This window comes from Mixophyes fleayi, chromosome 2 (assembly GCF_038048845.1).
Source record: "Mixophyes fleayi isolate aMixFle1 chromosome 2, aMixFle1.hap1, whole genome shotgun sequence".
NCBI classification, from domain to species: Eukaryota; Metazoa; Chordata; class Amphibia; order Anura; family Limnodynastidae; genus Mixophyes; species Mixophyes fleayi.
The window spans coordinates 234,633,084-234,645,752 of NC_134403.1; the positions used below are offsets into that span (position 1 = coordinate 234,633,084).

At 41.1% G+C, this 12,669-nt stretch overlaps 1 protein-coding gene across 1 annotated transcript in view; it reads left to right on the forward strand.

The window, feature by feature from the left end:
• The window catches only part of CACNA1S (calcium voltage-gated channel subunit alpha1 S), a 451,977-nt gene that overhangs the window by 282,201 nt on the left and 157,107 nt on the right, over nucleotides 1-12,669 (forward strand). Inside the window, exons 18-19 of the mRNA XM_075195636.1 lie at nucleotides 1,287-1,419; nucleotides 1,726-1,855. Of these exons, the coding sequence (XP_075051737.1) occupies nucleotides 1,287-1,419; nucleotides 1,726-1,855 (263 nt within the window). The remainder of the gene's footprint in view (nucleotides 1-1,286; nucleotides 1,420-1,725; nucleotides 1,856-12,669) is intronic.

The following is a 12,669-nucleotide window of genomic DNA, read 5'->3' on the forward strand; positions in this document are numbered from 1 at the left end:
GTTCCAAAAAAAAGGGGAAATATATTTTTTCTGGATGCACCCGGAGGAACAGGTAAGACATTTCTCATCAAGTTGTTACTTGCTAAAATTCGAGTACATTCCAAGATAGCTATTGCTGTGGCCTCTTCTGGAATTGCTGCAACTTTGCTCCCTGGTGGAAGAACAGCTCTTTCAGCTTTCAAGTTACCGCTTAATCATCATCATCATCATCATCATCATTTATTTATATAGCGCCACTAATTCCGCAGCGCTGTACAGAGAACTCATTCACATCAGTCCCTGCCCCATTGGAGCTTACAGTCTAAATTCCCTAATATATACACACACTCACACAAAGACAGACAGAGAGGGAGACAGACAGAGACTAGGGTCAATTTTTGATTGCAGCCAATTAACCTACCAGTATGTTTTTGGAGTGTGGGAGGAAACCGGAGCACCCGGAGGAAACCCACGCAAACACAGGGAGAACATACAAACTCCACACAGATAAGGCCATGGTCGGGAATCGAACTCATGACCCCAGTGCTGTGAGGCAGACGTGCTAACCACTAGGCCACTGTGCTGCCTTAATCTGGCCCGAAGTGAAACTCACGTCTGCAATATCACTAAACGAACAGAAAAAACTCAGATTCTGAAGCAATGTCAGGTCATTGTATGGGATGAATGCACCATGTCACACAAAAATGCTTTACAGGCCCTCAATCAAACACTTCAATTTTTAAGAGGCAATGATTTACTAATGGGTGGAGTCACTGTTGTATTGGCTGGAGATTTTCGACAAACATTGCCGGTCATTCCAAAAGGAACAATGGCGGATGAAATTAATGCATGCCTTATATCATCACATCTTTGAAAGCATGTTCGCACTTTGCGACTAACCACAAATATGAGAGTTTCTCTGCATGGCAACACAATGGACGGTCAGTTTGCTGATCATTTCTTAAATATTGGGAATGCTTTAATGCCGCTTCATCCAGTAACTGGTCTCTTCAAACTCAGAGAAACACTTTGTAACACAGTTGTGTCTTAAAATTCTTTAAATCCCGGGCAACGCCGGGTATTCTGCTAGTTTGTACATAAAAATGCAGAAATCTCAGTTGCACACATTTGCAAATGTATGGAAATGATCATTTCTGGCATTCGCAATTTAGTGTAAATGGCATGCAGCTCTTTTTTTTTCGTAGTTCATCCTAAAGTTAATTCGTTTTGATTTCCTCTTTTTTCCTTCTTATGCTTTACTACTTTTTATGTTATCATTTATTTCCCATCAATCAATATTTTTTTAGGTGATGATGAGGAGGAAGAGCCTGACATCCCTTTAAGTCCTCGCCCTCGCCCTCTGGCAGAGCTGCAATTAAAAGAGAAGGCAGTGCCAATGCCGGAGGCCAGCTCATTCTTTATTTTCAGCCCAACCAACAAGTAAGTCCTTACGACTATAACTAGATTAGACAAGCGAAAATTTGTCATGTAAATTCATAAAACAAAACTAATTTCAGAAATGCTGTAAGGATTTTTACATGGACAGAAACAGTAATTTGATATGGTTGCCATATGACCAGAAGAATGCCAAATTTGGCTACACATACTCAAACCGTTTGAGTACTATTAATTGAATTAATTGGGAATTCCTCTTCTTAATTAGCTATTGGTCTTTATTTGTCATTTTTTCATATTTCCCATCTTTCATATTCTTTCTATTTTGCTTTTCCTTTTTGTTATTTATAGAATCAGAGTACTATGTCATCGTATTGTGAATGCCACCACGTTCACCAATTTCATCTTGCTCTTCATTTTACTAAGTAGCATCTCTTTGGCTGCTGAGGATCCTATCCAACCAGACTCTTTCCGTAACCAGGTGACAATGCGCTGTTAGTAAAGCCATTTGGTAGCAGAGTGTATATGTATTAAGAATAATTATAGGAATATAAAATGTGGAGCACTGCAAAGAGTTCCAATCTAAACAACACTCAAATGCAATACTATAAGCAAGGACAGTTGATCCCTAATTCTTTTCCTTAAGAACTATTATTATCTTTGGTAAAAAAACTGCGATGATTTTACCTTAATAAGAAATTATTTTTTTTTTTGTTAACAGTTCTGACTCAGAACATCATTGTCAGCTGATTTTCTGTAGGAATAGTTGACATTACTGCTGTGATTCTTAGCAGTTTTTAAATTTGACATATTTAATTCATAACTTTGTCTTATTTTCTACATATAATATTATTCTGTATAAAATAACGTATATGGACAATATTTAAAATGAGAATTGGACCGTATTTGCTACGTTTTAATAATGTCTTTGAAAAGGTTCTCATGTTTTGTATATGTTCATAAAAGTTGATCTAACTGAAAATTAAAAGGTAACTGATTATTATCAGATATGTTAATAATGTGCACTATTCATTTTCAATATTCAGTTAAATATGTCAGAAGTATGTGTTTAATTTTATAGTCTGATGATGGTGTATAGCTTCAAAACTGGTCACTTTCAGGGTTTTTTTTTATCATAGAAGAATAATGTAATTTTTCTTTAAAAAAAAAATTAAAAATCACTTCATGTTTGAAGTGAGCCTGCCCGCACAGTACCATTTGTTGAATTATTATTTCCTGTGATTTGACAGACACATCATTTTGCAGAGATCTTACCAGTATATCTTTGAAATCTGTGGGAAAACTTAACAGCTTTGTAGACACCTCTTTACATGCAGTTAATTAGGTAGCAAAAAAAATTCCTATTTGCTCTAATTCAAATCTGCCATAAACATGAGAGTGTTAGGGCCATTTCTGCAATGTAAAGAATGGAATGTTTCTTGTCTTCTCCTTGTACACCAAGCTCATTTCAAGTAGGGATACTTAGGCTTGGTTTTTTGAAAACCGGGACTCCGTGGACTTCACCAATCCAAATACTGAGCCGAGCCAGCTCAGTATTTTCCCGCGTCCTCAGAACTGAAATAGAGGCAAAATGTCATTGACGCGTCATCGGATCTTGAGAGTTAGATTCCATAAGTACCACGATGATCCAGGGCCATTTCTCAGACAGACACAGGAGGGGTAACAACATTCTTGGCTGCCTCTAGGGCCATTGCTCAGCGTCATTGCTCACACAGAAACTGGAGGGGTGACAGTGTTCTTATAAGTCTCCAGTGACATTACTCTGTGCCATTACTCATAAAGAAACAGGAGGGGTGGCAGTGTTCTTATCAGTCTCCAGTGCCATTGCTCAGTGCCATTGCTCACACAGAAACAGGGGTAGCAGACAGTATTCTTATCACTCTCCAGTCTCCAGTGACATTGCTCAATGCCATTGCCCCCACAGAGACAGAAAGGGTAGCAGTGTTCTTGTCACTCTCCAGTCTCAGTGCCATTGCTCACACAGAAACAGAATGGGTAGCAGTGTTCTTGTCACTCTCCATTGCCATAGCTCAGCACCATCAATATGGCTACCAGCTGCTGGCACCAGTCATGATGATATTAGTCATTCTACATCATCTACTAAAGCTAATGCTCAAAGGTATAGTGGGTTTAAGTTAGAGATGGTCACTGACCCCCGTGTTTTGGTTTTGGATTCGGTTTTGGATCTGGATTACCGTCGTGTTTTGGTTTTGGTTTTGGTTTTGCAAAACCGCCATTGCGTGTTTTGGTTTTGGTTTTGGTTTTGTTTGGTTTTGTTTTGCTATTTTTTTTGAAAATCCATGTTTTTGGGCCTAAATTAACCCAATTTAGTGCTCCAACTGTTTTAGAGACAAGTAATCTAATTGTTGAGGTAATAAATCATCCAAAAAAACAGTTTAATTCTTCGTTGGTAGGCCTATTCTACACACAAAACAGATTGTCTTCCTCTCCATCTATGCATATTGGCAATGCAGCCATCGTCTTTGAATGTATATTACACCCTACACTTATAGTTAAATATGTAAAGAAATGGAAAAAGCCAGTTTGGTTTCTGTCTCTCAAGGCCCCCCTCCACTTGTATAAAATACCAAAAAATTCAGCCATTATAGACTGTACAATATTAATTGACATGGAGAATGCCAGTTTGGTTTCTGTCTCTCTAGGCCCCCCTCCACTTGTATAAAATACCAAAAAATTCAGCCACTATAGACTGTACAATATTATGAAAAATGGACAAAGCCAGTTTAGGGTCACTCTGTCTATGACACCCTACCCTTAAGGATAAATTGCCCTAACAGCAGCCTTTCAAGATGGTATGTGATATGGAAATGCCACAAGTCCCTTTCCTCTTTGGGGGTAGATTGCACCCTACACTTACATAGAAAGTTTTAAAAAGATGTTATCGGCATCATCTTCAGCTTAATCCTCACCCTCATCAGTGTGTACGTCATCATCACAGACTATCAATTCATCGCCGCTTGAATCCGCCATTAGAGAACAGTCAGTGCTTGGATGTCTTGGATGGTGAAGGCCTTCCTCGTGGAAGATGTAGTTCATTTTTATAAACATCATTTTCTCCACATTTTTGGGAAGTAACCTTCTACGGCGATCACTGACTAAGTTCCCTGCTGTGCTGAACACTCGTTCAGAGTACACACTGGAGGGTGGGCAGCTTAGGTATTGCAAAGCAAGTTTGTACATGGGTTTCCAAATGGCCTGCTTTTCTTCCCAGTAAGGAAAGGGACAGTCTGACATTTCCATATCAACTACCTCTTGAAAGTAATCCTCCACCATCCTTTGCATGTTTATACTCATATTGGATGGAGTTATGGGCAAAGTGACACATTTTTTTGAAAAATCCTTCAAACCAGCCCAGATGTTAAATTATTCTGGTCTGCCCCCTGTGTCTTCCCTGCTTCTTTTTTGGAAATTTAATTTTTTACGAGCAACAGCTTGAGAAAGTGAAGGAGGACATGTCGTCAAGCCGAGGCCCAGTTCAGCGGCCAACTTGCTGAGCAATAGCTCCTTGCAAAAGTTCACATCTCGCTCATTTACAAGTAAAGACTCAATGTAGGTTTTAAACCTTGGATCAAGCACAGTGGCCAAAACGTACTGATCCGAGTTCAAGATCTTAATAACTCGAGGATCATTGTGAAGCGAATTAAGTACTTGATCGACAAGGCCAACATACTTTGCTGAATTGCTTGCTTTCAGCTCCTCCTTCATTTTCTCAAGCTGCTTTTCCAATAGTCTAATTAAAGGAATGACTTGGCTCAAACTAGCAGAGTCTGCACTGACCTCACATGTCACAACTTCAAATGGTTTCAGCACCTTGCACAGCACTGAAAGGATTCCCCACTGTGCAAGAGTGAAATACATCCCCCCTCCTTTCCCAATGTCATGACTTGTGCAATATGCTTGGATGGCTTTGCGCTGTTCCTCCATCCTCTGAAGCATGTACAGGGTGGAATTCCACCGAGTTACCACCTCTTGCTTAAGTTGGTGGCAGGGCAAGTTAAACTGCTCTTGGAGCTGCTGTAATCTCCTACATGCTGTGGCTGAATGCCTGAAATGACCTGAAATTTTACGGGCCACCGAAAGCATCTCCTGCACCTCACGGTTATTTCGTAGGAAGCTCTGCACCACCAAGTTGATGGTGTGAGCAAAACAGGGAATATGTTGGAAATCACCCAGCTGTAATGCTCGCACTATATTGTTGGCGTTATCTGAAATGACATACCCTGGGGAGAGTCCGAGTGGTATAAGCCATGCATCAATCACATCTCTCAGTTTGCGTAACAAATTGTCAACCGTATGCCTGTTAGTGAAGCCGGTGATACAAAGAGTGGCCTGCCTGTGACAAATGTTACGTAGTGGTGTACATGCTGCTGCTGTTCCTGCTGGTGAAGGTGAATGACCAACCCAGTGGGCTGTCACAGTCATATAGTCTTTGGTTTGGGCACTTCCACTTGTCCACATATCTGTGGTTAAGTGAACAGTGGGCAGAATGGCATTTTTCAGCGCAATCTCTACATTTTTACACACTTTTTGGTATAGTTGTGGAATAGCTTTACGGGAGAAATGGTGTCGCGATAGAATTCTGTAACGCGGACACAAAACCTCAATTAACTGTGAAAAACCAGCTGCGTTTATTGTGGAGATTGGACGCAGATCTAACACTAACATTGCAGCCATGGCGTCTGTGATTCGCTTGGCGACTGGGTGACTGCTGTCATATTTGCTTCCCCTCGCAAATGATTGTTTCACAGTTAATTGCTGAAATGTAGGACTGCTCATTTTATTAACCTGCCTCTGGGATGACGATTCACCCCTAGCAGCAGCAACAGCAGCAGCAGGACTAACGCTTTCTTCAGAGGAATCAATAATAGTGCCGGAGTCATCCAGCCTTAAGTGGGATGCCGGGCTAACTCCGAGCGCTACTGAGGATATTAATGAGGATGGTGTGGTGGGTGTATTTTGTAGCCGTCGGTATGTCGGTGAGCGGAGGGTCTTAGCTGATGAGGGAGTGCTTGTATTCTTTTGGGAAGAACTTTCAGCTTTTCCCAACACTTTGCCATGAACTCTCGTTAAATGGCGTAACATAGACGAGGGTCCAAGATGGTTAAGGTCCCTCCCTCGACTGACTGTGGCTTCACATACACTACAAATGGCTATACAATTGTTGTCTGTATTTGGGTAGAAATAATTCCACACATAAGAAGTGGATTTTTTTGTTTTATGCCCAGGCATGACAATGGCCTTTTTCTTGTCACGTGCCAGAACTGCTGCCACTGGTGCAGGACTTACACAAACAACCTCATCCTCATCAACATCCTCATTAGCGCACTCGTCGCCTACACAAATCTCCCCCTCATCCTCTTCTAATTCCAAAGTGGCATCCTCAATTTGGGTATCACCGGCTACACTCGGGCTATTAAGGCACACATCAGCAGAATGCTCACGATTAGACATCCCACTGTTGGATGGACTCTCCACAGGGATTGTTGGCATTTGTGAATCAGAGCAAATATTCTCCTGTAATGCCTCACTGTTATCTTGCAGCTCAGCTTTGACGCGTAACAGTAGTTGTGCACCAATTGTAGGCTGGGTAACTTTTTGGGATCTGCCACTAATAGCCAAAGGTGAAGGCCTCATTCTCTCTTTACCACTGCGTGTGTAGAATGGCATGCTTGCAATTTTTTTTTTATCGTCACTTAACTTTTGCTCAGTTACACTTCTTTTTCGCTTCAATACAGTAAATTTTTTTTGGGTTTTTGTATTTTGCACTAATTTGAAAACACTCTGTTGTTTGACATCGCCTTGGCCAGATGACGTACTGGGAACACTAACATCAGGACTGGTGACAGAACCTGGTTGCTCATTCAGATCATATGTGGACTGCTTTGAATCCATTCTGAGCGCAAACCACTGGCGAGTGCTAAAAATTGTTTGGTTGATACTGCTGACAGATATGACTTTTGACAGCCAGAAATATTAATGCACAATTAGGGAGGACACCCCAAAAGCACTGAGGAGTGCTAAAAATTATTTAGTAGATACTGCTGACAGATATGACTTTTGACAGCCAGAAATATTAATGCACAATTAGGGAGGACACCCCAAAAGCACTGAGGAGTGCTAAAAATTATTTAGTAGATACTGCTGACAGATATGACTTTTGACAGCCAGAAATATTAATGCACAATTAGGGAGGACACCCCAAAAGCACTGAGGAGTGCTAAAAATTATTTAGTAGATACTGCTGACAGATATGACTTTTGACAGCCAGAAATATTAATGCACAATTAGGGAGGACACCCCAAAAGCACTGAGGAGTGCTAAATATTATTTAGTAGATACTGCTGACAGATATGACTTTTGTCAGCCAGAAATATTAATGCACAATTAGGGAGGACACCCCAAAAGCACTGAGGAGGGCTAAAAATTATTTAGTAGATACTGCTGACAGTTATGACTTTTGACAGCCAGAAATATTAATGCACAATTAGGGAGGACACCCCAAAAGCACTGAGGAGTGCTAAAAATTATTTAGTAGATACTGCTGACAGATATGACTTTTGACAGCCAGAAATATTAATGCACAATTAGGGAGGACACCCCAAAAGCACTGAGGAGTGCTAAAAATTATTTAGTAGATACTGCTGACAGTTATGACTTTTGACAGCCAGAAATATTATTGCACAATTAGGGAGGACACCCCAAAAGCACTGAGGAGTGCTAAATATTATTTAGTAGATACTGCTGACAGATATGACTTTTGACAGCCAGAAATATGAATGCACAATTAGGGAGTACACCCCAAAAGCACTGAGGAGTGCTAAAAATTATTTAGTAGATACTGCTGACAGATATGACTTTTGACAGCCAGAAATATTAATGCACAATTAGGGAGGACACCCCAAAAGCACTGAGGAGTGCTAAAAAATATTTGGTAGATACTGCTGACAGATATGACTTTTGACAGCCAGAAATATTTATGCACAATTATGGGGGACACCCCAAAAGCGCTGGGGAGTGCCAAATATGAAGAAAAAATAATAAACTTCTATCCTCCTCTCTGCACTAGCGATTTTGGTTAGAGCAATTGCAAGAACAATATTGTATTCTCTGTCCCTGCTCTAATTAGCCTATGATTACACCCTGCTCTCTCCCTCTGTCAAATGGCGATGGATTGCTGTGGAGGCGTGTATTTATAAAGTTGAAGTGTCGCGAGAACCGAGCCCCGAGATCCCACGACATCACAATGACGTTCAGCTCGGTACTCGGATACCCAAAGTTCGGGTGGGTTCGGTTCTCGGAGAACCGGACCCGCCCATCTCTAGTTTAAGTCAGGAAACTGAAATCCAAAAAACAAGCTTTTACATTGGTAAAGAAAAAACTCCTCTCTAATAAAGGGAGTTTACAGTAGAAAAACATAAAATTGCCAACATGCCATTCTACCCAAAACATTAACAAGCATACCAGCATCAGCTAGCTCCCTTTTCTCAGCTAGATCCCAGCACCTGCAATCATCATCATCATCATCATCAACATTTATTTATATAGCGCCAGCAAATTCCGTAGCGCTTTACAATTGGGAACAAACATTAATAAGACAATACTGAGTAATACATACAGACAGAGAGGTAAGAGAACCCTGCTCGAAAGCTTACAATCTATAGGACAATGGGAGTTAGAAACACAAGGGCACGTGCTACATCATATTGCACAATGGACCAGCCAGACTGAAAAGGTAAAAGTACTGAGTGGGCTGTGTGTGTTGCAATGTTGGTCAGAAGGTTGTTGTCTTGCGTTAGCAGTGTAGAGGATGGCAATAGGGTAATCTAGGGAAATTAAGATGATGGTTGAGGAATATCATAACCTTGTCAGAAGAGGTGGGTTTTCAGTGAACGCTTGAAGGTTTGAAGACTAGAGAAAAGTCTTACTGTGCGAGTGAGGGAATTCCACAAAGTAGGTGCAGCCCGGAAAAAATCCTGTAACCGAGAATGGGAGGATGTGATGAGAGTGGAGGAGAGACGTAGATCTTGTGCAGAACGGAGGTGTCGAGTAGGGAGATATTTCGAGACAAGTGAGGAAATGTATGTCGGTGCAATTTTGTTGATGGCTTTGTATGTTAGTAGAAGAATTTTATATTGGATTCGTTGAAATACAGGCAGCCAATGTAGAGACTGACAGAGAGGCTCAGCAGAGGAATAACGGTTTGTAAGGAAAATCAGTCTAGCCGCTGCGTGCAAAATAGATTGTAGGGGTTCAAGTCTGCCTTTGGGAAGACCAGTAAGGAGGGAATTGCAATAGTCAATGCGGGAGATGATGAGTGCATGAATTAATGTGTCAGATATGTGCGTATTCTGGAAATGTTCTTTAGGTGTATATAACATGATTTAGATATAGAGTTGATGTGTGGAATAAACGACAGTTGTGAATCAAGGATTACACCTAGGCAACGAGCTTGCGGGGTGGGATTTATGGTCATGTTATCGACAGAAATAGAAATGTCAGGCAGGAAGCTTCTGTTCTTGGGTGGGAATATTATTAATTCAGTTTTTGAAAGATTGAGTTTGAGTTGGCGAGAAGACATCCAAGATGAAATGGCAGAAAGACAGTCAGTAACGCGAGACAACACAGATGGTGAAAGATCAGGAGAGGATAGATAAATTTGTGTATCATCCGCATAGAGATGATACTGAAATCCAAAGGAGCTTATTAGTTTTCCAAGAGAAGTGGTGTAGATAGAGAATAGCAGAGGACCTAGGACTGAGCCTTGTGGATCTCCAACTGATAAAGGAAGCGGAGCAGAGGTGGATCCAGAGAAATTAACACTGAAAGAGCGATTAGATAGGTAGGATGAGAACCAGGATAGGACAGTGCCTTCAAGACCTAGGGATTGCAGCGTTTGTATGAGGAGAGAGTGGTCAACAGTGTCAAATGCAGCAGAGAGATCCAGGAGAATTAGAAGAGAGTATTGGTTATTATTTTTTGCTGTGATCAAATCATTGACAACTTTGGTCAGCGCCGTCTCTGTGGAGTGTTGAGAGCAAAAGCCTGACTGAAGAGGATCCAATAGGTTGTTTGCTGTAAGAAAGTGTGTGAGGCGTGTGTAGGCAATTCTCTCGAGAAGCTTGGAGGGGCATGGGAGCTGGGAGATGGGGCGGTAATTTATGAGAGAGTTAGGGTCAGAATTCTGTTTTTTTAAAATGGGAGTAATCACTGCATGCTTGAATATAGATGGAAAAATACCAGTAGAAAGAGATAGATTACAGATTTTAGTTAGAGGGGAATGAGCACAGGAGACAGGGACATACCCATTTGTGAGGGAATGGGATCAAGAGGACAGGAGGTAGAGTAGGAAGATGAGAAGAGAGTAGAAACTTCCTCTTCATTTGTGGGATCAAATAAAGAGAGAGTGTCAGAGGGTGCTACAAAGGAATTGAGCAGATTGCTTGTCAAGGGAGATACCATTTCAAGCCTGATCTTATCTATTTTGTCCTTGAAATAGGAAGCAAGATCCTGTGCACTGATATTAGTTGGAGGATTTGGGGCTGGAGGATTCAGAAGAGAGTTAAATGTGTTAAAGAGGCGTTTGGGGTTAGAAGCCTGAGCATAGCTGAGAGATCGGTAGTATATTTGTTTAGCAGTGTCCAGAGCATTTCTGTAGGAGTGGTAGATATCAGTATATGTAATGAAATCATTAGAGGCACAAGATTTATGCCAGTGACGTTCTGCTTTACGAGAAAGTTTTTGTAGAGTTCGTGTTACTGTAGTGTGCCATGGTTGGCAACGAATTCTACGCGAAGTATGTAGTGTCGCTGGATCCACTTGATCCAGAGCAGTTGCTAGGGTTTCATGAAAATGGGGTACTGCCCGATCAGGGGAGGAGAATGTAGAAATTGGGGAGAGAAGGTGTTGGAGAGAGGTGGAAAACTGTTGATAATCAATAGCGTTGATATTCCTGCGGGTACGAGGAGGCTTGGAAGAGTTTGACACCAGGGAGGGTAAAGAACTGGGGGTGAGCGCGTAGCTAATAACGTGATGATCCGAGAGGGGGAAAGGAGTGTTAAGGAAATTAGAAACTGAGCATAGTCTAGAGAAAACAAGATCAAGACAGTGGCCATCCTGATGAGTAGCAGATTCAATCCACTGGGAGAGGTCAAGTGAGGAGGTTAGAGAGAGTAGTTTGGAAGCAGCAATATACACTGTCATCATCCTCACCCTCATTCTCACCCTCATCAGTGTGAACATCATACTCACACAATATTAATTCATACCTGCTGGAATCGATCATTACAGAAGTCTCTGTACTTTGATGTAATTGCCGGTAATGGCCTTCCTCGTGGAATTTGTAGTTCATTTTACGGCAAAGCTGTCACGATTTTTGGACAATTCTTTTAGACCAGACCAGATGTCAAAATGTTGTGCTGATTCATCTGCATCACCACTGGGTGTCTTGGGAAAGCTACGTTTTTTTCCTAGCACTAGTTGCCAGAAAAACTGAAGGAGGAGACGTCGTTGTGTCATGAATCTCGTTACATCTCTTGAGATCTGGGTCAGACGGAAAGAAAGAGAAGACATAGCTCTTAAACCTAGGATCAAGCACAGTTGATAGTATGTAGTGATCAGATTTTAAAATAGTGTTAACTCTTGGACCCTGGCGAAGCTAAAAAAAAGTACTTCATCTACAAGTCCAACATAGTTAGCAGAATTGCTTTGTTTCATCTCCTCCTTCAATTTCTCTAGCTGCTTTTCCAAAAGTCTCATTAGGGGAATCACTTGACTTAAGCTAACAGTGTCTGAACTCACTTCACAGGTGACTACTTCAAGTGGTTTCAGTACCTTGCACAACATGGAAAGTATTTTTCACTGCGCTGTACTAAAGTACATTCCTTACAAATTCTATTTTTCTTGCAGCTGATGCAGGCTGTTGCAGAATGCCAAAAATGACCCAAAATATTTTGCGATACAGACAGCATCTCATGCATGTCACTGTCATTTTTTTAAAAAAACTCTGCACCAATAAGTTGATTGTGCTAGCAAAACAGGGAATGTGATGGAATTCTCCCCGATGTAATGCACTAATAATATTGGTGGCTGTGACTGGATCACTTATAAGTAACTTATGGTATAAATATATGTAAAGGAAATAGCCCAGGGCGCTTATTTATTTAATTGGACACACTTATTTTTGATATTGTGTATATTTTGATAAGGGAAATCCTTAATTTCTGAGAAAAAATATTTTTTTCTGTTTTAACCTTG